This window comes from Centruroides vittatus, unplaced genomic scaffold (assembly GCF_030686945.1).
Source record: "Centruroides vittatus isolate TY-2023 unplaced genomic scaffold, ASM3068694v2 contig_786, whole genome shotgun sequence".
NCBI classification, from domain to species: Eukaryota; Metazoa; Arthropoda; class Arachnida; order Scorpiones; family Buthidae; genus Centruroides; species Centruroides vittatus.
Genome location: NW_027122506.1, coordinates 48,560 through 74,199, shown reverse-complemented (window position 1 = coordinate 74,199; position 25,640 = coordinate 48,560). Strand labels below are relative to the sequence as shown.

At 32.5% G+C, this 25,640-nt stretch overlaps 2 protein-coding genes across 2 annotated transcripts; one reads left to right on the top strand and one right to left on the bottom strand.

Moving 5' to 3' along the window:
* Positions 1-6,446: 6,446 nt before the first annotated feature.
* Positions 6,447-8,077, top strand: LOC136981636 (uncharacterized). The gene is made up of 2 exons (XM_067277967.1): positions 6,447-6,675; positions 6,765-8,077. Exon 2 carries the CDS (start codon positions 6,908-6,910, stop codon positions 7,967-7,969), a length of 1,062 nt encoding a protein of 353 aa, XP_067134068.1. The 5' UTR covers positions 6,447-6,675; positions 6,765-6,907; the 3' UTR covers positions 7,970-8,077.
* A 10,560-nt stretch (positions 8,078-18,637) lies between these two features.
* Positions 18,638-24,023, bottom strand: LOC136981634 (venom peptide isomerase heavy chain-like). Its single transcript, XM_067277965.1, has 7 exons — positions 23,993-24,023; positions 23,546-23,622; positions 23,415-23,473; positions 23,258-23,346; positions 19,185-19,426; positions 18,971-19,107; positions 18,638-18,820 (listed from the first exon to the last, which is right to left on the bottom strand). Exons 1-7 carry the CDS (start codon positions 24,007-24,009, stop codon positions 18,644-18,646), a joined length of 798 nt encoding a protein of 265 aa, XP_067134066.1. The 5' UTR covers positions 24,010-24,023; the 3' UTR covers positions 18,638-18,643.
* Between the last annotated feature and the right edge of the window lie 1,617 nt (positions 24,024-25,640).

Genomic DNA, 25,640 nt, shown 5'->3' with positions numbered 1-25,640 from the left:
TAAATTCTAAACGCTTTGTTCTTTAACAATAAATAAAACGAACAGTATAAAGTGTCAACACATTCTCAATAACTGTTTAATAAATCAACAATGGCAAGAAATCAAATTGCAACACTATCAAGTAATACCTACTATGGATCGAAACATAAGTTTTACTCTGATCCAGACAGCGAGACTAGCCTGGAATAAATCACTAAAGACTAATTTATTAATTTGAGACGTGCCCTTAATTTATAATAAATAATGTTAATTTCAATTTATTTATTACAAATTAGGGGCAGCTTTTACAAACAAGTGATATTTTTCTGTTTTTCAGCAATCACTCTTAGCTAGAGTCTATACCTTCGATTTAATCAAATAAACTTAGGGGAAGTGCAACATGTCAGACCGCAGTTCGTTTTATATCCATAATAACAACAACAACAACAATTATTATTATTATTATCTAACACGTTAAACACACAATATGGTTACAATATCAGACATAAAAATCAACACAGTTCACACTGTCACATCTCAGGTATATGGACGACACATAAAACTTTATGTATTTACACAAAAACAACTTCATCAACTCCTACAAATCACACATTCATACACCAAAGACATACAAATGGTGTTTGGCCTAGACAAATGCAAAACACTTCACATATAAAAAGGAGTCGTGAACAGGGCAGACTTTGCACTTTGAAATGGAAATGCTATTGAATCCACGGAAGAGGGCGAGTTCTACAAGTATTTAGGATTTCAACATACACAAATAAAGCAAAGATTAATTAAAGAATTCCAAAGTAGGTTAAACGCTATTCTCAGAACACAGTTAAATGCAAAACACACAGTTAAAGCAATAAACACATATGTCACCCAAGTACTCACTTATTCTTTTAGAGTTATACATTAGACTCACACAGATCTCGAGCAACTTCAAAGGAAAACAAGAACAACACTTACTAAGCATAAACAACATCACCCTAAATCCGCCACAGAAAGATTAACCCTTCCGCATAAAGATAGCGGACGTAGTCTGATCGACATAACTAACCTTCACTACAAGCAAATGCAAGCACAATGACAGTTTTTCTGCAAAAAAAAAAAAAAACAAAAAACGTCACAGTTACATAAAGCAGTAACTCTAGCAGACTCGAATAACACACCATTAAATTTACACTCACAACATATAAAAAGCATAGACACCATTAAGCAATCATAGGCTCGAAAGGCGCTCCATGGCAGGCATCCCTATGACCTGGCCCAGGATTTTGTTGACATAACTGCGTCAAACAGCTGGTTAGCTCGAGGATGTCTCTTTGGGGAGACTGAAGGATTCATGATTGCCATAAAGGATCAGGTCATAAATACTAAAAACTACAGAAAACACATACTCAAAGATACAACACTCACAAATGACATATGCAGAAAATGTCACATCATGCCAGAAACTATACAACACATCACTTCTGGTTGCAAGCTTTTGGCACAGACAGATTATTTGCACAGACATATTCAAGTGGCAAATATAATACACCAAGAGCTTGCAAACAAACACAAATTATTAGACATCCGCGAATCATACTACAAATGCATTTCATAGACAGTACTGGAAAACAACACGCACAAAATGTACTACGACAAAGTCATAATCACAAATAAAACAATTTACCACAACAGACCAGACATCACACTCATTGACAAACACAATAAAATCACTTACGTTATAGACATATCTATTCCAAACACTCACAATGTACAAAACACATTCACTGAAAAAATTAGCAAATACACAGAACTCACCCAGGAAAAAAGGCATCTGTGAAAGATGGATAGGATGCTTATTGTACCTGTCGTTCTCTCCTCCACAGGTGTCATACCACACACATTACACAAAAGTCTGGGCACATTACAATTGAATAGAATACATATATCACACTACAGAAGACCACTATATTAAATACATGTCATATTGTGAGGAAATTCATGAATACAGACACACTCACTGAGACACTTCTTTAATTTTTGTTTTGGTTACTATGCCTTGACTTTGGTCCGGCATAGTACATAGCTACCGGTGTTAACCGGTGTTATGTGTATATCTCACATAACCCCAACATAATAATAATAATAGGTACAGTACAGTACAGGGCCAGTCAGAAGATTCTGGAATCTGAGCCAAAATACATATTAGAGGACCTACAACAACGAATGAAATTGTTATATGAAAGTAAAGAAAATAAACGAACAACACATGGTTTAGGCGCAATATTTTTTCAGAATTGTTGAACCTTTCCTGTATGTACAGTACATAATGGTTATAATTAAAGTTGCCCTAGTCAGACCTGTCTAGAGCTCGTTCTCTTGAACGTATTTTGATGAAACTTGGTATGTGTTATATGGACTATGGAGAAAAGAAAAATGCAAAAAAAAATTAGTTTGAATTTTTGCGTGAAAAACAAGAAACACGAAATGGAAACACGCAAAAGGTTTTTATTCACAACCTTTATTTAGTGTTCAATCCATTTGAATCAATTACATGTTCAAAATGCGTTACAACGCTGTAAGCCTTACGGCGTAAGGCGTTTTGAACACGACTGATGCAAATGGATTGCATTGTAAGCCGTTTGGACATGTAATTGATGCGAATAATTGCACATTGAACAAATGTTGTGAATAAAAATCGTTTGCGTGTTTCCATTTTGTGTTTCTTGTTCTTCATGCACCATTTTTTCACCTAGTGGTAAAAATTTGAACTAAATATTCTTTTTGCATTTTCCTTTTCCCTATAGTCCATATAACATAGATACCAAGTTTCATCAAAATACGTCCAAGAGAACGAGCTCTGGACAGGTCTCAGTAGAGCAACTTTAATTATAACCATCCCGTATATACAGAAAGACCTAGACACCTTACACTATATATATATACAGTCGTCATCGCATAAACCGACACCCCGAGGGGAAGTGGAAATGTGTCGAGTTATCCGATGTGACGACTAAACGAAGTGGGGAAAAAAACCACAAAACTACTATTAGGAAAATACAGTATTGCATTAAACAGTAGTATAGGTTTACAATACAATGTGTCCTCCATTTACAATTACTTTGTAGATGAAAAACTGAAAAATTCGTTTAATGTTGTTTGTTTTGAGCACTTAACTGTCTCGACTTTGTTTTTCAACGATCACGAACGCCTCGAAAACATCATCTTCGCAATTGTCAATTGTTGGCAAGTAACGTCTAAGGATTCTTAATGCCTCTAGCGTGAGAAAACGCTAAATTGGATTCTGATGGGACGTTGATGTAGATTGTATATTTTCTTTTTGTTTATCTGTTATTATTTTATACATAAAATGTTAAGACATTTTTATTAATATGTATATATATATTAATAATATTAATATATTACATTATTAAATATATTAATTATATATTAATAAATAAATCGACTCCCCTCCTGAAAAAAAACGAGTTTCCACCACACGTGCGGAGGAATTCATTTCTTCAGGAGGGGTGACGACTTATCGGAGTGTGGGACAGCTAAAGTATGTCGAGTTATCCAGGCGTCGACTTATGCGGAGTCGACTGTCGACTGTATGTATACAGTCAAACCTGTTTTTGTGCGGTCTTTTTCCGTGTGATTTTTATTTGTGCGATTTTTTTTGTGCGGTATATGAAAATTTCAATCAAATTGGAACAGAATTGACTCCTGTAAAATTTTTAAAGACTCTATTGGTTGTTTTCTATGACATCAGCAGGTTTTTTCATTTTTTATTCAGTAAAAGTTTTTTCTCATACGTCTATTTCGGTCCCCTCTTATTTTAATAGCATAAAAACCATAAATATTATGTTATATTTGAACAGATGCTGTAAGTTAGCTCCCCTGCAGCTTTAGACTGCAGGTGTGAAATTTCACGCCTTGTTAAATGAAATAACACTTCTTGCAGCTATATTTATCAAATAAAATCATTATTTAACGATTATTTCTAACTTTTTAATGTTAGATTCGTATTTAAGTGGGAATAATTAATTAATATAAAAATTAAAATTCTTAGAGGATTTTTTCCCATTAGAGAAAGGCCCAAGGAGTTAAAAAAAAACAATTCCTAGTTATTTCGTACGGTTTCGAGTTATTTTCTACGTGAGACTTTTTTTATGCAGTCCCTATTCACCGCATAAAAAAATATTTTTTTAATTGTGTTGCGAAAACTATTTTTTATAGCCACTCGTGAAGTTTCGCGCGATTTTTTTATGCATTTTCTTTTATGCAGTCCCTATCCCCCGCATAAAAACAGGTTTGACTGTATTTAGGTTACGTAGAGCCTCTTATGAATTTTTACTTTAAATTTTAATACGTATATTAGTTAAAAATGAAGATATTAAACGTTTACTTTCTTTTCTCAATAATCTACTGTCTTTAAAGTGATGAAAGAAAAGTTTATTGATTATTGCTAATGATAATTATTAATGGTTGCCATGGAAGTACTCTTTTAAAAACCAACTAGAAGTAATCGTTCGGTTTTAAATATACCATAGTCATAGAACTTATGGTCTTCATGGCACCACCTAGTTATTGTGGTTTTTAATATACATTAGTTATATGGTGTTAATTTACACTGTAGAAGTCACGATCGGGTGTATCAAACTGACTTGCTTATCCAGCTGTATTAATAAAAACTCAAGTCACCTACATAAATGATAGTTAGGCTAAACCTTTAAAAATGTAAGTCTGTACAGTATACTATAACACGGTATAAAAGTTCCGTGTTATATGAATCCGTGTTATACGAGTAACTTAAATACATGAGCCAATCACAGCTCGTGTGCCAGGCAGTGATTGGCTCATCTATTTAAGTGACTCGTACAACACGGATTCATGTAACACGGAACTTTTCTACCGTGTTATAGGAGGGGTCTACTGTAGTTGTCTTCACAGTTTTACATTAATTTAGAAAATAAGTATTAAACTGAAAATGAGTAAATGGATAGCCCGAGTCATAAGGAAGTGTCCACGAAAGTAATTTGCTCATTTATGATGAATCAATAACAATTATTATGATTAATGATTCACTTTACATCATTGAAGGATATTATATCAAACGGTATTTTTAGGGCAATTATCTAACCTCTTTATACTAGATCGACTGCCGGTCTGGATTAATAAACGTGGTTTAATTAAAAATTGAAATTTCTTGAAATAGTTTCATGTCTAATTATTTGTTTATAAGTTCTACTTTCGGCTATTATCGTCTACCTTAAATACTAGATTTGTAATTCTATTACGACTGATGTAATAAGTCTAGTATTTATAGCAGTGGATACAGGCAGTGGTGATATTCAGCGGGTTCGCACAGGTTCGGCCGAACCCGTTGTTAAAATTTTCAGTTTTTCGAACGAATTCGCCCGAACCCCTTGTTAAAATTTTCAGTTTTCCGAACTTTGTTAAACACACGGAACATTTCTCAGTGGTTTTGTTTTTTGTTTAAATATATTAAAATATACGTATTATACTCTGTAATACTACTAAACTAGAGCCTTATACTCCGTTCGCACCGAGCATTTTAATCTAAATTGTGAGCAAGGTCGGGGACTATGTCTTGGTGCGATCTCTCTCGACCGTTTCAATCTCGACCGAAACGAGGTTTAATCGCGATCGATTCAAGAGAGTTCTTGAAACTAGATTCAGTCATAAGAAAGATCCCACAATCTCACGTGCGCGAGATAATACAAGATGGCTGTGGAACACGTGTCGGGCTATGGATAGTGAAATAAAAAGGATATTGTATTTCGAGAGACGATGACATCTGTCTATTATCAGCAGTGCCATTCGGGGTGAAAAATTTCTCTGCCTAAAAAAAAAAAAAAAAAATCGACAGCACTAATATATTATTGTTACCTGGTCTTCGCCCAGGGCCCCTTACGTTTTAAATACGCCACTGATTATTAGATATGTCGCAAGATATGTCGCAAGATTGTATTTATTTCTAGCCAAAACTTCCATTTCGTTTGTCGGTGATTGTCAGGGAAAAATTTTCTGCTAGCGAACCCTTTGTTAACTATTTCGAATATCACCACTGGATACAGGACAACAGAACTTGTAAAAAACGTGTATATTACTTTACCATAGATATTGAGAAATTTGATCTTTTACCGATTTACTAATTCGCTTGTGCCAACGATCGATCTGACATCTACCGGTGTTAGCGCGAACTACATAATGGCGACTACTATGGGTATAATGTATGTCTGTGGACAGTAAGAATTAGAAAGTATTTAACCTACAATGGTAAATAATAAGTATTGCTGTGTATTTGGATGCAAGTCTAAAGGTACATCAAACTCAGTACATATGCACACATTCCCAAAAGATAAATTAGTGAGAAAAAAGTGGGAAATAAAACTAAAGTTAGGAAAGCAATCAACGAAATCTATGTACGTTTGCATTTTGACAAAGACGATTACTATTTGCCAGGTAATAAAAACATTTCTTATAAGTATATTTTAACTGTTATCACATATGGTACTTACGTTTTCATAGGTTTACCATGTGCTCGGCATTATTTAAAACCTAATTCGTATCCGACTAAAAACATACCGATAAGGAAGTTTGATACAACCACCTCAAAACAGATTGCTGAGCAAAGGTCCATTCGTGCCCAAAAAAGACAAGAAATACGGAATAAAGGTTTGTTTCTTAATTTTGTCAGATGCATTTCTTTAATAAGGCTATACCAAAACAAGATCTTATAATGATTGAAATCACTAAATTTTTAGGTTTGGAACCGGCAAATAAGAAAACTATCAAGGAAAAATCTACGTATCAATCTAATAATGACACCAACGTTTTGGAATTGTCACAGCCCAGTACATCCTGGTCTAAATCATCTATTGACTGCTGTGCATGCACAGATCAACAAATGACATCACAAATAGAGGAGGATGAAGATATGACATCAGTATCACAAGCAGAAAAAGATGCAGCTACAGCACTCTTAAATTTAAGTGAAAAATCCAACATTCAGGAGGAGAGGGATATTTTGATGGAAAAAGGAATTCAAGTGAATACACTTTTAGATTCAACCTTAAAATTTACTGTGTTTGACTTAATAAAATCAGACAATGAATTGAATATTCTCACAGGTTTAAACAGTTTTAAAATGCTTGATACCATCTCTGCCTGTGTTAGTGAGTTGCAGTCCAACAATACTGCTTATAAGCCTACTACAATATCTACTAAAGTCCAAATTGTTCTTGTTATGATGAAGTTAAAACTGGCCTTGCCCTTTGCTTGTGTTTCAGTTTTATTTCAAATTTCCATGACAACATGTAGAAGAATATTTTTCAATATTATTGCTTATCTGAGTCAAGTATTAGGTGCTGCGATTGTGTGGCCTTCCAAAGAAGAGATAATGAAAAACTTACCTTTGTGCTTTCAAAAATACAGCAAAGTTCGTGTGATTTTGGACTGCACTGAAGTTTTGGTTGAAAAACCAAAGTGTATTAGTTGCAGAATATTAACTTATTCCCATTACTATGGTAAGCATACTGTTAAAGTATTAGTTGGAATTGCCCCATCTGGTCTTATCACCTATTTAAGTAAAGCATATGGAGGTAGGGCATCTGACAAAGCCATATTTGAGGAATCAAATTTGTTAAATTTACTGGATCCTTATGCAGATCAAGTAATGACGGATAAAGGTTTTCATATAGAAGATGCTTGTTCTGCTAGAGCTATTGGTTTAGTACGTCCACCGTTTGTAAGAAAGCAAAATCAGTTAAGTAAGCATGATGCACTGGAGACTGCAGAAATAGCAAAGGCCAGGGTACATGTTGAACGTGCTATTCAGAGAATGAAACTATTTGCTATTTTAAAACAAAAATTAGACTGGACTTTACTGCCACATATTGACAAAATTCTAACCATTATTTGTGGTGTGGTAAATTTATCTAGACCAATATTGGGTGATGACAAATTTTGAAGAGTGGTGTGAGCATTTTCATTTTGACCCTATATAATGAAGCAGTATTAAACAGCAATTTAATACTGTTTTTATAATCTTATAGTTAATAAGGCTTACTCATTTTTGTTTTTCAATTTTTGTAAGATAAAGAACTCAAACACTAGTTAGGACAAAACATTTTATTCCAAAACAAAACATAACATAACATGTTTTATAAAATTATTAGTACTTAACTCTCTATAATTATTTTGCATAAATCTGTAAGAAAATATCTTTCTTTGCAAATTATGAATAAAATACTGAATAAAAGAAAATGACTTTATTTTAATTTGTTGTATTTGTTTAATTGGGTGCTAATATTGTTATAAGTTAATAAAATTCAAAGTAATGTGTATTTTCTTCTAAAAGTGATTTCTGATGGAAAAAGCAAGATTGTATTTAAGAATTATGACTGCATAGGTAAGGAAAAATAATTTTGGTAAAATCATTTAGTAGCTTTTCTGTCAATTTATAAATAAAACTATAGTCTGCTAAAACTTCAAGGGTTTTAAGGCTTTGGTCTTTACTACTGAATATTACAAAATCACATGAATTTAAATTTAATATAGCCAAACCTAATTGTACCTGTCCATAATACTTGTGATTTTATTTTAAGCTGTAATTGCCATGCCCATCGTGTACTATATACTTAAGAGATTGCACCATTTCTTCTGCAGATTTTTCTGCACCAATTTTGGGGCACTTTACTTCAAGCAGCTTGATAGGTTTTTCATCGTTAAATACAATCCCATCAGGAGAAAATGCAAAACATGTCAGTAATGGTGAAATTATCAAACCAAACTGTTTGACATCACAACCATAGAGTGTTCCATACAATGTGAGTGCTGTTTTTTCCCACTTTTTACCATACTCTGTATTTTCATTTCCCTTAAATTTGCTTCTAAATATATTTGTTAACTTCTTTTCCCAGTCTGCATTTTTCCTCCTTCCATAAGTATATAGTTCATAGCACACTGATCCTGTCACTCTAATACTTCTTTCTTCCATAAATCATTATTTTGTTCCATTGTCAAGTGGCAAATGTTTTCTATCTCTCTCTTATTTTTGTATATATTTTCTCTGTAGTACATTGAATCCTGAATAGGCATAAGATGATCACTTATATTAGGCAAATATTTATTACAGTCCATACAGTGTTCAATTACTTTTAATATTGACCAATGTGGTGCAATATTATCAGCTGAACTTTGTACAGCTTTGGCTACTAAGCATTTTCTTCCAATTGAATGCTTTGCTAAAGCAGAATCAGGCAACTCTTGAAAAAATCGTTCTCTGATAGCATCTCTTTGGCTTTCATTTAATGAAAGAATTTCTGTTTCCTTTGTCTGGACATGGCACAAATTTTCAACTTTACAAGCTCCATATCTCCCATCAGACCTGCTTGACATTTTGCTCCAATACTGCTCAAGATCAGTACAACTCAGATCTTCCAAAGTATTACCATACCTGCAAGAGAAAAGTACTTATTTATATCTTCATGCCAATACAACTAACCTATTAGTTAAATATTTGAGTGTTTTACCTGTTTACATGAAGCAGTGTCCCTATTGAATGCTTACAGTATCCTGCTTCTCCTGCTATGCAAGTACACTTTATAGATGTCATCAAATATTTATTGAGTTCTGAACTCCATTTGATATTTAACGTAATTTCGTGAGGTTTCTTTGAAACAATACTAGATAAGCAGAGAGCGAAAACTTCTATTTCGACTGGGCAACCATCGTCGTCATCTGTCTTATATATTTTTTCTTTAATGCCACAGCAAATTATCTGTTTTAGCATTTCCTCTCCTTCTATAAGACATCTTTTTCTATCACCCACATATTCTAAAATGTCACAAAGTGAAATCATTATGGTATTAATCCTAGTTGATTTCGTAGTTGTTTATATCGGACAAGAATGCGGATAAAACGTTTTCACTATAGAGAGAAAAGTTAACACACAAGTGACTCGCATTTGTAATTTCTATGTTGACAGGCACGCTATACCCTTTATGGCAGCCATCTTAGTCGATTCATACGCCACCTATAGTTAGTGGCACAAGCGAATAGTGTAGTCAAGACAGGAATTAGATTGTCGACACAAACGAGTAGAACGTAAAAGGTATCCTACAACAGTTGTCTAATGAAAATTTTCAGTTTATTTTAAAGTCTATTTAATTACATAAATTTGAATACAGAGAGAGTCGTTTATCCGAACACCGGTTATCCGAACACTTTCCAGTCCGACCGTATCCTGCTGAATCGAACATTTTTGATACTAGATTTACCTCTAAAGTATAATTTTTATGTTTTTTATATTTTTCAATATATTTATTTTGTTTGTACACAATAAAGAAATAGTTTTTAACGATACAATAGCCTCAATTATTATTATAAAAATTTTTGTTAGGTTTAAAATCGAAAAAAATTCAACACGAAGCGACACGCGACGGAAAAAAATTTGAACATCGGACAGGTTAATATATTTTTTCGTACATAATCGGTTATCCGAACAACACCAGTCCCCGATTTATTCGGATAAACGACTCTCTATTGTACTTTTTATTTTTGAAATTTGCATATTGTTAAGGCATTAACCCATCCATTCGAGAAACGTCATTTGATATAAAAATATATAATTTACTACGAAGAGAGTTATTTAATTATTGTATTATTACAAATCCCACAAATAACCAACTAAATTAAATATTGGAAAGTGACTTAGTGAACACCCAGCCTATTTAATTATCATTATATATTCCGTTTTTTGTATGCCATCTAATTGATAAGGGCCAGTAGGGCCGAAATGCATTTTGGTTAAGTTAATTAAGTAGGTTGAATGTGTAATAATCCTGTTCATTAGTCATAAGTATCTAATTAGTTTTGTAATTAAATAATACAGGCATGAAGCTTATTAATACGTAGGAAGATGACGTTACGGCTTTCGAAACTGCTTGCCACAAATGATTTCGGTTTCTTTCAGTTGTAGAACCTGAATACTCGTTAGTTTCCAACAGACTATTGTAAGGAACAAGTGTCGTGACTACGGAGCTGTTTTATCTGTATACAGAAAATATTAGCTGCATGATATAGTCGGTGTTTTAAAATTTCGTTAGGTTATGTTTTACAATTTAATGACTAGAAAATTAAATAAATAAGTTAGTTTTAAACTTTACTTTCTACATTACTCATCAAGTGTACTTTGTTTTCTGTGTTCACATCTAGTTATTCAATATTACAAACGTTTTATATTCGTTCACGCATGTAGTTATATAAAAACCAGCAGTATCTCGATCAGCTGCAGATCGTTTCGTTAGTTCAGATCAACGAACCTTCGTTGATTTTATGTATTCACGTTGAAACGTTCTCCATACTGCGATGCGTTCTGAATATTACTTGCATTCAGCAAACTCGATGACACACATTTCGTACTTTCGTTCTTCTTTGCCAATTGGATGAGTGCGGAGAGAATAGAGTAAACACTACTCATCATCTAAAATGAAGAATAGGAATGAAGATAAAATCAACAATAATAAATTAGAAAGGATTATTTAATCGAAACTCACTTTAATCAGGAAATTGCGTTTGACTCGAAAAAATCCACCCACGGAAATTCCGATGGGTGTTTTAGCGAATCTCTTCATGAAATTCAGCATCTGTTCGAAAAAGTATATAATTTTAGCATAAAATTTATCGATAACGTAAAAATAGAACACTCAATTTACCTTCAATTTAAAATCCACAGAGTATCTGCATGAAGAGAATTTATTAATCTCGATGAAATTTCCGTAAATCTGAAATAAATATTAAAGATTATAGATTACAAATTAATTTAGTGGTACAAGTATTAAATATATCTTACCGAGGATGTAAATCTGGATAATCCGAATGAACTTATTATAATTACGAAAATTACGTATATGATAATAACAAATGCACCCAGTTTAAGTTGTGCGGGTAAATCGTAAAACAAAGAAATGGTTACCAGGATACTGAACCCATACAAACTACTGCAGTAAATAGCAGGAAAATACATTTCCAGTTGGTTATTGACGTTTCGAACGGCTTCCATTAATTCTGTATGTTCTTCGATTATGTATACGATTAGATTTTTGACGTTGCTTCTTCCATGAGGAATTACATCGAGTTTGCTCGACAATGTGTTAAATCCATTAAACAATATGAGTAAATAATTATAAACAAAAAATAATATGTAAGCAGTTTGTCCTACTAAAAAAAATACTGATAATGACCAATCGATATTGCACAGATGGAATTCCATTACAGTTGCCTTTTCCATGGCAAAATATAGAGAAAAGTGAATCATGAAGTAACACGTGACTTGCAATAAAGCAGTGACTGCAAAGAAAACTGCAAACTGAAATTCTACAGTAGTAATTAACGTTTGCTCGACTTCATAGCAAGATTTACTGCTAGGAAGATGTAAACGAATTCGTTTAGATAATGAGAACAGAAAAGTCCAGCATACAATCATACCAATAACAAAAAACTGTATGATGTATTTGAAACCTACGAATAAGTTAAACAAGTCTCCGCATACGAATTTATCAGAAAATATCGTGGAGACTAATGCCAGAGTGTTCCAGAATAAGAAAAAATTCGAGAAAATTTGAATAAAATTGAAAAAATCGAACATTCCATGAATTCTTATGACAATCACATTCACATGTTAATATTTTTAACCCGAGAATTTGCGATGCTGCATTTAAGGAATAAAGAAGCACTTCCATCTCATTACTTGTGTTTTCCATGATTTTAAATAATAAATATTTTGTTATTTTTCTTTGTTTAAACTTTCTGCTCTGTGGGAACTAACAGAATCAATATTTCGAAATTGAAAAAGTCAAACTTTTTAGCGTCGGTTTCTGACAAAGACGTAAAAATTGTCTGTTGTTCGGAGGTGGCGTTCATTATAAATGATTATTCGGACCAAAAATGCGTACAAAGTGTTTGAAAAATGGCTAGAAAAGGCCGTTTTGGAAGGTTCAGCTGAAATTTAGTGAAATATCTAACTTATTTCACATTTCAACTAAAGAATTATGTTCTGTTACTTTTTAAATTTGCCCATTTAGTTGTAATAATATTTTGAAAATTTAGCGTTTAGTAAATTAGATTGATATTAAACTATCTATTTATGGGAAGATATATGCTTAGAAAACTGATTTCGAAGAAGTAATGTCAACAAATTTCAGTATAGCCTATGATAAAAATATTGTAGCCCTTCCCTACCTGTGCTACAGAGAGGGTAATCCTGATTTAAATACGAATACATTTTACGAAAATTGATTCAAAGCATTGAAAATTTATCAAATTGTAAACACTGATAAATAAATGAGATATTTTTGAATGCTTAAGAACATTTCAATCCAGGGACATTAATCCAAACTTAATTTTAATGCGTTAGATTGTCACTTGAAATAAATATTTTTCAGCCTTCCAAATTTAGAATACCTAATGTAAACTTAACCTGTCTAACAGCGGCCAAGGGGATAAAATCATTGAGCCCTAAGAGTTGTTCACGGGTTCGTGCCTCAGCTAGTTCTGACCACGTGAAGTTTACTAGAGTTTTTCACTTATCTAACACCTAAACAGGGAACAGTTTTTTCCATTGTCACCACCCGAATGATATTTCCCTGTTAGATCTCAGTGTGTTGTTGCTTTGTCTACCTCACCACTTCACTCCATTTAAGCTCAACTTTGATAGAACGTGTACTTTCCGTTCAAGAAAGTATTTTCTAAGTGCATTAAGTTATTAAGTTAACGGCATATTTCATGCAATGAATTTCGAAAATTAATTATCCTTAAGTATATATGAGTATGCATACTAAATTTTTTGATATGTTAGCTATTTTATCATAATGGTACAAAACACTGTTTTAACGACTACATATACTTCGATAAAGAATTTTAGTTAATTGCATCCTTCTCTAAATATGTTTTATATAACATAAGAAGTATGTGTTGTTTTAATCAATATATTGCTTTGGACATTGTATTGTGTAATTTCCTTGTGTTAGAAACAATTTAAGAAAATTACTAATTAGTAAATATTTCTGTTGTCTTCAGAAGCTGTATTTTTGAGTTTATAGATTAAATCTAAGATATTTCGAAATAAAATCCCTACATAATTTCAGTGTGATTTTAAAAAGGAAACATATTGAAAATTTTACTTATAATGAGAAACTTTTATAAAATATAGGAAATATTATATATTTTTCTTCAAAAGCTTATACTTTCTAGAAAGCCCATATGTCGCCGAGTGTATAAAATCAAAAAGGTTACCTGTTTTCTTCGATTTTATACGGTCATTTGGCAGGTTTTCGCGTGACAAAATTAAAATGTGGAGTTTATCGGATTATCTCACGTGTCTGAAATCCAAATATAACGCAGAAGGACTTTTTATTTTGGATAGTCTTTCTTGGAGGTAGCAACATGGCAAAACTTAGTTCATCAATTCAATCATTTGTAACTAAATTCGATATTACTTGTACACCTATCCCTCGTTTTACACGGTACTTCTTTTACACGTTTTCGCTTTTACACGGTTTAAAAAATAAATGTAGAAAATAAACTGGCTATGATCAAAAGGAACAATTTTTAACTCTAATCTACATCTATATTCCAATCCACCTTAATTATATGTTATAGTTGATATTTAGGATACTAGATGACAGTTTTATTTCAATCCATCAAATAGTAACTGATAAACCGATATAGGGTACACCCCCATAGGCATGAAGTTGCATTCATTGCACATAGTTTTAAACCAGAAAATTTTAATTTTTCATATTCATAAGTAACAAACGATTACATTATTTTTAATTACATTTTTTACATTACATTTACATTACACAATTACATTACATTTTTATGAATCTTTCAGATTTTATTTTTTGTTTTTTTATTAATTAAATACAAAGTACAAAGGAGAATATTTTTCTTTTTTGCCTTTCAATATTTTTGTTTGATTTATGTACCTTAAAAAATTGAAAAAAATTCATAATTAATAAACAACGAAATTATGCGTTTTTTGCATACCTTTCGATTTACACGGTTTTACATTCAAAAAGATACAAATTCGTTTTACACGTTTTTCTCAGGAACCTATCTTCCGTATAAATCGAGGGATAGGTGTATTTAACAGCTAAATAAAAGCTGAAAGAACTTTCTAAAATGAAGACTATTTCCTTGAGGCAGCATTGTGAGAAGGCATTTCATTTGTTGCATAGCCTTTATCATTTTAATCATTTGTAAATGGCCGGAGGGCCGAACGGTCAAGGTGGTAGCCTACCGCTTTGTAAGACCCGGAATAGAATGCGGACAGGTCGAAAATTCCTAGGAATTTTTTAAAGGTAGTCCATCCGGATATGTCGGGTACTGTCTTTTTCTATTCGGCTTCCCGATTGCGGGTCTGGCCAAACTCATAATGGGCTTGCTAAAAAAGCCCTTCTCAGTACCCACAGGAGCCAACCAGTGCGAAGCAATTCCATTCCCTGAACATTGGCAGTTCGGTCGTGGGTTTTCGTTTCGGCAGGACAGGCTAAACCACATGGATTTTCCCGGGTTTTCTCCGTGTCTGTAACACCTGAATAGGGTTCAGATACCCTTAATGCATTAATGTTTATAATTATATTTTTATAAAATAATTAGGTTATATCGTACATTTTAAAGGAAATTGTTACATTTCCGAAAATACAATTTAATTACACAAAATATTTTCATTAAATTAAAAATCTGACATCATAATTACGTAACGCACGACCTCTTATTGTGACACAATTTGAAATTGTTCTATTTCTAACTGACTGTCGCCATCTTCAAATAAGAAAAATTGTGGAAATTTCGACTTTTACTAGCTTCAATTCGTTGCTTTGCGGCAGAATTTGGTTTAAGAAAACTTCGGAAGAGTAATTAAATCTTTTGTTTATGTATAAAAATTAAAATTGGTAGTTAAATATAAAATTAGTTATTAGAATTAAAATCTTCTTGAAGATTTCCATTTAGGCTCATTTAAAATTAAATTAAATAAATTTATCAAATTTATAGAATATAGCCATACCCTTAGAGGCCTAGACGTTTGTTTATGACCTGGTGTATAGAGAAAACTACTTTATTATTTGTTTAATATATAATTAAGTAATATATTATTTATTATTAAATTATTATTTTGTTATAAACTGTTTTAACAGTAGAGGCATATACAAAAACAAAATATTAAAATAATTGTTTCCTGCAGGTCCAGGAAGCATGAGAAAGAAGACATTATTGGAAATTATCGCAATGTTTCTTTCTTGGTGTGAGAATGAATGTAACACACACAATTGGACGTTTGTGAACAGTACTGTACATAAGTATATGAGCCCCTTAAAGCCAAAGTGGTGTAAGTCCATTAAACACTGTTTTGAGATATAAAGACTTTTAGTAGAATAGTAGTTGAAAATTCCAGAGTACTAGCAAGCAAAAATTTTCCTACCCCATGTGTTCAAAGCTGATTATTTTAACCCATGTATGTGTTTTTTGCCCTTAATTCCACTTTAAAAGTAAGTTATAAGCACTTAAACTGACTTGCACCACTTTGGCTTTACATAGATTGAGAGTATGGTTTAAGAACGAACTTGCATAATCAAAAAAAAATTTTTTATTTTATTTTAAAAAAGTATATTACGTCAAAAAATGATATAAATCAATGTCATATAGTTAGATCTCAGCCACAACAGTTCTGCTATTCAACATCCCTAGTATCATCAGCAGGCAGTGGTCCATTGTCTTCAACAGAGTTAGAAGTGTGAAGGTTTAAATAGTATGCATGATGGATAGGGGAAATGTAGCCAAAAGGTCTTGCATATCTTTTTTTTCTTTTTTTCTTCTTTCACAGGCCTTGGTCCATTGTAGAGTTGAGACAAAGGTACATTTACCAGTGATAACGGTCGTCCTAGTATTCCTGGTTGTTTCATGTTCAGCTTGAAAAATGCCTGCTCATCAGACGTGTTCTCCTTGTAAAAGCTTGTATATGGATCAGATTTCTGATACTTAATCCATTGAATGCTTAGCCACAAAACTGGATGGTTTTCTTCATCAAGCTTTCTCTTGGTAATGGTTTTTTCCATATTTTGTGTAGCTAAAAACTCTTTGCCAGACATCACAGTAAGATGGAAAGGATTCTTTTTCCTTGCCTTTGTGATAACTCGATACGAGTCAGAAGGGCAAGAAATCTGTTGACTCTTACTGTACAGTTCAATTGAGCCAAAGTCTGAGTCATTCGGAAGATAGGAATGACCACTGGTAATAAACTTATGATCAATGGTTTCAATGTTGTTGTCTGCACTCAAAACTAGCCTCGATAAATTTAATGCCATCTTCCAGTTCTGGTTTTGTCCTGTGCATGTATCGCTGTATGATACAATGTGTTTTGCTGTTGGTGCTCTACATTTTATGTGTTTGACCACACATGCACTGATTTCCTGTGAGCCTCTAGATCCTACGATTTCATCTCAATACATGTAACCTAGTCCTGTTGATAACTCATGGCAACCTAAGTTATAAACGTATAAATTACGTTTATAATAAGCGATTTGGCATGTAAGTTTTGGAAATGGTGATGACTTTTCCAAATCAAATGAAAAACAGTAATAGGAGTTATCAGAAGCCGATTTTTCGGAGTTTTTTTCATAGCATGTCTTACCTTCTCAACCTTTCGTAGATGAAGTTCTCCAATTTCTTTGAGCTGAGAAAAATGCAAAAAATAACGTTTTTATTGCGTGCCGCATTTGTGTCAATATAAAAATATTTTACACTGTTTAAAAGTAGAGAAAATAAAGAAAACAAAGATGTAATAATAATTTTTGAAGCGAAGCCAGAAATTTTACAATTTTAAGATGAAAAATGGCGTCTGTTGGAGGCCTGGTGACTGACATTAAATCGAAAAATCATGTGACTGCAGAAGGGTTAAACTTGTTCTGTCTGTTTAAATGGTTAATTATTCGTGTATCGCCGACACCTTATCGACGACCTCGCTGACCCTCTCACTCGCGCTTAAATTACTTCATCTATAGACCACGTGAACGGGCTTAGCAATCTTTGTCGCTGATAAGAGGGATTAGGAGTTCCCTTCTCTACCCCCCCGGTTCTCATATATACCTCTATCCATGCCAAGATTCCTTTCTTAATCTTCGTGAAATAGATGCCCACACACATGTACACATATACAGAAAATTTTTGTCGTTTAAATTTTTGGGTTTAGGAGATTTCAAAACTCGAGATTTTCAAGAAACCCAAAAGAGAAATTTAACACCACTATAATAATTTCCCGTGTTTTAACAGTATGAAATGTAATGAGTTCTTATAATAGCGCTGAGGTAAATTCGTTTATTCGTAGTGTAAATACATAACCCAAATTCAACAATTTAACATGGATTTTTTTACGTTATATATAAAGGAAAATTAATTATATAATTAATACAATAAATAAATAGATAAAATTACCTAATACAAAAATTTTTTAGGTAATATAGGCACGGAAATGAAATATATTCACTGTTAATTATTGTTGAAATACGAACTATTTGCGAATAGAATTCAGATTTGATATAAATATTTTTTGAAGGGTATAATTTATCACCATATTTCAATTTTATACTTCTAAGTATGTGGGATGTCCGACGCTGTAAGTTTTTATAAAATCATAGTAAACACTGGTTGACATGTAAAAATCTGGTTCTTTAGTATTCTTGCCGCCGTTAGCCAGAATGCCGATAAGCATTTTTCTTTTTAACACATCTGTGAGCATCAGTGGTGAGCCAGAATCTCCCTGTAAGAAATAAAACTTTTATAAATAACAAGGTAACATTAACTATAACCATAATATCAAAAGTAATAACTGCTTTACTTCCAGGGCCGTTACTCCAGATGTCATTGTTGTTATAATTTCATTTAATGTGAAAAATAATAACTGCTTTACTTTCATGGCTTTTACTGTAGACGACATTGTTATAATTTCTTTGTAAGTTAATTTTACGTCAAATTTACGAGCCACATATTTTGGATCCACTAACTGTACTTTCGCTACTCGAAGAATGTCTGTGTCATCATCTTCATCTAAATTACATAAAATTTAATTCATATTATTTTTATTATTGCACGAAACTTTATATAACACAGAAAAATGAACTTACTAAAATCAGTTTTTCCCCAGCCGACAAACGTGGCGGGACCTTTAGTAAATCTTAAGTTTTTTCCAACTAAAGCAATCGGAAGTATATTTTTAATAGGTAATGCAAGAATCAGAAGCGCAATATCATCGTGATTAGTTTCTGGATCATAACGAGGATGTATAATCCTTCTCCCAAATAGCACTTCTTTCCCCGTGTTTTTGTTAACGTTTCCTATTCTTCCGCAATAATCTTTAAGTTCAGAGCTGAAACAAAATAAAATTTGGTTAATGTTACCTATGGTTCCAAAATGGCGGCTCGTCTCTGATTCAAGCAAATAGAAGAAAGGAAACAGTGGGGACGCACGTTCTAACCTATTCTAATAATTTTCCTAGTAATAATTATGGTAATTTATTAGAATAGGTTAGGTTAGTTTAGAACATGCGTCCCCACTGTTTCCTCTCTTCTATTTATAGGTAAGATTAACGTAAAATTTAAATAAATAATCATTAGATGAAACAATAGAAAAAAGCAATAAGTTATAAAATTACTTTCCAGGTATGTAATTACATCTTTTATTTTTATCTTCTACTTACACACATTGAAAACAGTTTTTTCAGAGAAGTAGAATAAGTTCCTGTATCTATGAAGATGTTGGAATATCCATTAGAGCCAATTAAGTGGATGACTGGAATGATAGGGAAATGCGTGTTCGCTTTGACTTGGTCAATCTGCCAAGTGAGTTTGCCTTCCGAGACGACTTACTACATTAATCTGGTCCATAATCTTATGGTTGCCACTTGAAGGAGGCTTTTCTAGTGCTTATTCTAACTAAAAACTATGCCATTAATTACATTATTTTTATTCATTTACACCGTTGAACTTCAGTAAAAATTGTCATTTGTAATATTGTCGCGGAGACAAATGGCAACCAGTCTTCAGGAACACAAAGGGGTGTTTATTCACTCAGAGAACGTACAATCACTGCAGCTTGCAGTGCTGAAACAATAACCGCTTTCAACCTGAGAGCTCGCGATTATATACTGTGAGGACGTGGTTGAAATATGTAAATAGTAACGAATTACCATGTGTTATCAGACCGGGAGAACGTACATACACACACACACAAAAACCACAACGAAGAGGTTCGAACCAGAAACCTTCTTCCGATGGGTAAAGATGCTAACCCCTGTACCATGCATGAATGACACGATGGGAAAAGTGAGCTGCGGCAATGTAATACTGTGCTTCTGCTTTATTTGACATCAACCAAGTTTATTATCTATACGTTATCACTGATTATATTCCTGTTTTATATGTTTTCCTTTTCATCTGTCTTTCGAGCAGTCTAGATATCGTATAAAAAGTTTATACATTATAAAATAAGCTTTTTTTACAGCCTGTACACAATCTTAAAATTTTGCGATTATCTAGTTATCTGCGATTATCCTGTTTGAACAACGCAATTGCAACAAACACGGTATTTGTGCAGTTGTAACGTTCATTTCATTGTTAATGTTGGGATTAAGTTTTAAGTATTCTGTCTTCTGGTAAATTTTCAGTTGAATTCTTATCGCTACTCAATATAAAGCAGTGAATATGAAGTGCATTCATTTATATTATTTTCTAAAGTTTTATTATCGTTGCCATATAGCAGCAGTGGAGCACGACTAGGAAGCATGGGAGCACTGCATTCTACAAAGGAATAGATGAACAAACACTAAAAAATTTTCATAAAATTTTCTCCTAATTGAAATTCGTTCTTTTATTTACATTATATTGTGTCGTGTCTTCTGTTAGTATACTACTTATGAATTAGTGCTCACATAAACATGAGAATTTTATTGAATTCGCAATAAAAATGTTTTTATCGTTCAATTCGACTCCTCAGAAATAGATACTAAGTTACCGTATCTCAATATTAAAACCTCGAAACAAATTTTTCTATAAAATGGATTAATCTGTTCCTACGTCACAAAACAGAATCCGTTTTCTTCTCTTTTAGTTGTATTCTATGAATAAAAAGTCTATATAGGAAATATAATACGGCGCTGCTCGGACAAAAACTAACGATAGTGAAGATTAAGATTATTAGATTATAGTCGATCTTACCCTAATTTTTTTACAGTGTGCAAAAATTAGGTTAACCCTCTTTCGAGACTACGTGTAATGAGAGAAGTTCTAGATGGTTCTAAAAATATGTTCGATTTCCCGCAAAAAACTCCATGTAAAATGGTTAAAATAATAAAGTAAAATCTGTATTCGGAGTAATCCTTAACCCTCTCCCTCTCCCCCGCGCGGGTGAATTTTAGAAAATCTCTTCTTTGTGTACATTCTCACGACATACCCTAACTGTGGACTAAATTTCAATTTTAAACTAACCGTTTAGGCTTTGCGGGTTTTTATTATTATTATGTTGGGTTTTGTGAGATATACTCGGTTGACACCGGTGGCAATGTACTATGCCGTACCAGAGTCAAGACATGGAAACCAAAAGAAAACAGAAATTAAGGAAGAGTGTCAGTGTGTGTGTCTGTATTCAGGAATTTTCTCACAATAAGATATGTATTCAATGTAGTAGACTTCTGTAGTGTAATGTATGTGTTTTTATTTAATTGTAATGTGCCCAGAATTTTGTCTAATGCGTATGGTATGACACCTGTACAGGAGAGAATAACAAGTATAATAAGCACCTTATCAATCCCCACAGATGCCTTATTTCCTGGGCGAGTTCTGTGTACTTGCTGATTTTTTCAGTGCATGTGTTTTGCATATTGTGAGTGTTTGGAATGGATATGTCTGTAATGTATGTGATTTTATTGTGTTTGTCAATGAGTGTGATGTCTGGTCTGTTTTGGTAAATTGTTTTATCGGTGATTACGGATCTGCCGTAGTACATTTTGTGCGTATTGTTTTCCAATACTGTCTGTGGAATGTATTTGTTGTATGGTTTGTGGATGTCTACTAATTTGTGTTTCTTTGCAAGCTCTTGGTGTATTATATTTGCTACTTGATTATGTCTGTGTAAATAATCTGTCTGTGCCAAGAGCTTGCAAGCAAAAGTTATGTATAGTTTCTGGCACGATGTGACATTTTCTGCATGTGTCATTTCTGAGTGTTGTATCTTTGAGCATGTGTTTTCTGTAGTTTTTAGTATTTATGACCCGATTATTATTATTATTATCAACCCATCTCGATTATATTATAAGATTTGTATATATTAAAAGCAAAATGATCTGTCAACATTAAACGAAACCAAAAGTAATATTTTACAAAATAAACCAACAACGAGTTGTTCAAGTTTCCCGGTAAAATTTTTCATTTTGGTGGCGCCGTCTGTTATCATTTTTATTTTTCATTAATTTTTTTTATATTTTTAACTATTATAAGATGGCACAAATCTTAATCTTCAGGGTAGGGATGCATTTTATAAAAAAATTGTAAATGCTAATTACGAGTAAAATCGTCATTCAGTCCGACCTACTGGAGATACACACGACCCCATTATCTCTCACTCCCTCCACCTTTAACCACGAAAATTTAATAACATCATTTCCGTAATAAACAAAACCCCGTGTAAAATTTCATAAATTTTCGATAAAATCACAGGAGTTATTATGTTCCAAAGGATGAACTAATTTCTGTTCCCACACACTAACATCCATACATACAGAAATTACCCCCGTATTCTTTTTCGCATTTCTTGGTGTCCTAAATCTTCGGGGCCACTTTTCAACCGATCGCCATTGTTTGCCTCTGTTATATATAACAACCGGAAAAGTAAAAGTGCTATAAGTATACTTTTCCTATTCATACTTTCATTATTAGCATGTTCCGTGCATCGCTCTCGTTGAGTTATCGGAAGAGCTCAGACTAGGTCCCCTGATTTATTTTACAAACGTTAGATAGACGAGACGATTGAAACCCATTTTTAAAGTTACTTCTACTAACAGATAGAAAATTAAAAATTTACTTATTCTTATTAAATTTTAAATCATATTTAATTTATGTTCACCATTAACTAAATTTATATCAAAATAATCATTGTCAAATAAAAGTCCTGAGAAAATTTCCAATTAAAATTAAAGTAAACATACCTTTCTACAATGTGTGCTGCTCCTACTAATGTTTGTGATGTGATTAACGTAAAAGCACCCTGAAAATTTCCACTTTCGAATATTGCTACCTGAATTATAGTAATTTTCCTTGTAAGTACAGTAGCAGGAGCTGAAATGTTTACACCTATGAACTCACCAGAAATGGAAATTCTCCATTTTCTGCCACCTTTCCTCCAATCATCCTACGTTTAATTACTAAAATTATTCAAATATTTTTGTCAGTTTGTTGCTTTTTTTACTTAGAAGGACATTAATTATCATTCTCACTCCTACCTGACGTACTCACGTATTTTTCAAAAGCACAAAAGAAATATTCAGCACTTAGAAAAAGCATTAATCCAACTCTGCCAATAGTGAGCATTTAAATGAAAAAGTTTGGAAACAGAAAAAATACAGTTGAAATTTAATAATAAATCAAATATTATACTTGAATAAATGCTCAGAGTTTTAAAATTTTACTACTCAGACACCTTATACCTCTGAGAAATTATTAATTTAATAATGCAAACGTTTTCCACCTGTTCCACAGGCTGTGGAACAGGTGGAAAACGTTTGCATTATTAAATTAACAATTTCTCAGAGGTATAAGGTGTCTGAGTAGTAAAATCAAATATTGCTATTAAGCTATAACTGTCTTAACAATTTAAACTAGTGATATAAATGCAAACTAATCTTTTTTCTCAATTATTAAACTACGAAAATATGAAAACACACCTTAAAAAGCTTTTCATACTTGGGATGTGTAGAGAATGAACTTTATTGAATGTGCTTGATAGAACCTGAAAGAAATTTACGTCGTTTACTCATCGGGCTGGTAATTTCAGGTGTAGATTTGACACAAAACCAAGGGCAAATACCAATTTCCTGCACTGGTCACTCAATAGGAGGTTTGCAGTAAAACAAACTTCTGGGAGTGAAGCGAAATTCGACTTCATTTTTTTTTTTCAATTTTTACTGAGCATTATAAATTATTTTTATATTTATCAAATATTTTATATCTTATGGAAATATTTTATATCTTTCTACTTTTTGAAACTTTATGTAATAAATAAATTCATTTTTACCAGTTTACATGGAAGTATATGATCACCAGTTCACCAGTCCAGTTCACTCTTTCTGTATCTCTCCACCTGTTGACCTTTAACTTAATTAATCACCAAAATTTAATACTGTTATTATACCTAATACACAAACCTAATTTCAGAAATTTAGGACAAAAAGTTTAGAGAGTTATTAAGCTTTAAATTGAATCAACAAAATCGTGCTACCACAAACATACACACTAACCTACGAAAACCCCTAATTATTTTTTATTTCTAGACGTTTTAAAAATCACTGAGTCTGAGAATATAAAGCTATTTCACAGTCACCACTGACAACCAACAAATCTTTTATTTGAAACTATGCTTCTGTAAAAAGACATGTTAATATGCTATGAAAACCATTCTGACAACGGTAGTGTGAAAACAAAAAGTCTTTTTTGTATTCTTCAATATATTTATACTAAGTAAATTATTGTCAGCCATTTTCAATTAAACTAGTGTTGAATTAAACTATCGGTTTAGGGAAAACTGTTGCATTTTTCTCTAATTTTATGAGTAATCTACACCAGTGTCCGTGCCAAACTGCATTTATTGCACACTCCAACTTTAGATGTCATATCTGAAAGTGTCTCCTGGCTGAGGTGACCAAAACGACACTCTCAGATATGTCTGCCTCAAACCGTCCGAATCGAAATAAATACACGACTTTAAAGAAATACATTTTAAATACCTTATTACAAATGTGTTTAAATCTATAAGTTGTTTCTTTAATATTTCGATAGACTTTACTTCACTATTTAGTACTAAGGCTTGGCAAACTAATATGAAAATCAGTTGGTCTGCAGTAGGTCATTTGGAAACAAGTATTTTATGCTGTAGTAAATACAGAAATATGTTTGTATGGATGCCATTTACGCCAGACTACAGCAATGAATCGATTTTACTTGTTAATAACAATCTTGACGCAGATTCAGATTCATAGAAGCGCAATGATTGAAATTGTTCATCCGGACAATAACTAATGTGTGTAATAATGTGTTCAAATAGAAATTGTCAGATTATACATTTCATAATGATAATTGAGACTCAAAAAGTCTAGCAACGAGTTGCGTAACTTTGTCAGTTGTTATGTGATTTTCTTTAAAAAATAACTTCTATACTATTAATCGTAATAAATAAATTAAATTGTGTGTGGCACCAACTGTTATGAGAGTTTGCAATAAAAAGTTTCTATATTTTCAATTATTATGAAATGAAAACGATTAATTTTTAAGGTAGAAGTGAATTTTATATAAAAACTGTAAATGCTAACAAGTAAA

What these genes read in the sequence shown, in the direction of transcription:
- LOC136981636 (XM_067277967.1), top strand. Translation starts at nt 6,908, where the DNA reads ATGACATCACAAATAGAGGAGGATGAAGATATGACATCAGTATCACAA.
- LOC136981634 (XM_067277965.1), bottom strand. An exon ending in ATGGAGAATTTCCATTTCTG is followed by an intron (nt 23,347 to 23,414) that starts GTGAGTTCATAG and finishes ACTATAATTCAG; the next exon opens with GTAGCAATATTCGAAAGTGG. An exon ending in CTACAGTAAAAGCCATGAAA is followed by an intron (nt 18,821 to 18,970) that starts GTAAAGCAGTTA and finishes TATTTCTTACAG; the next exon opens with GGAGATTCTGGCTCACCACT.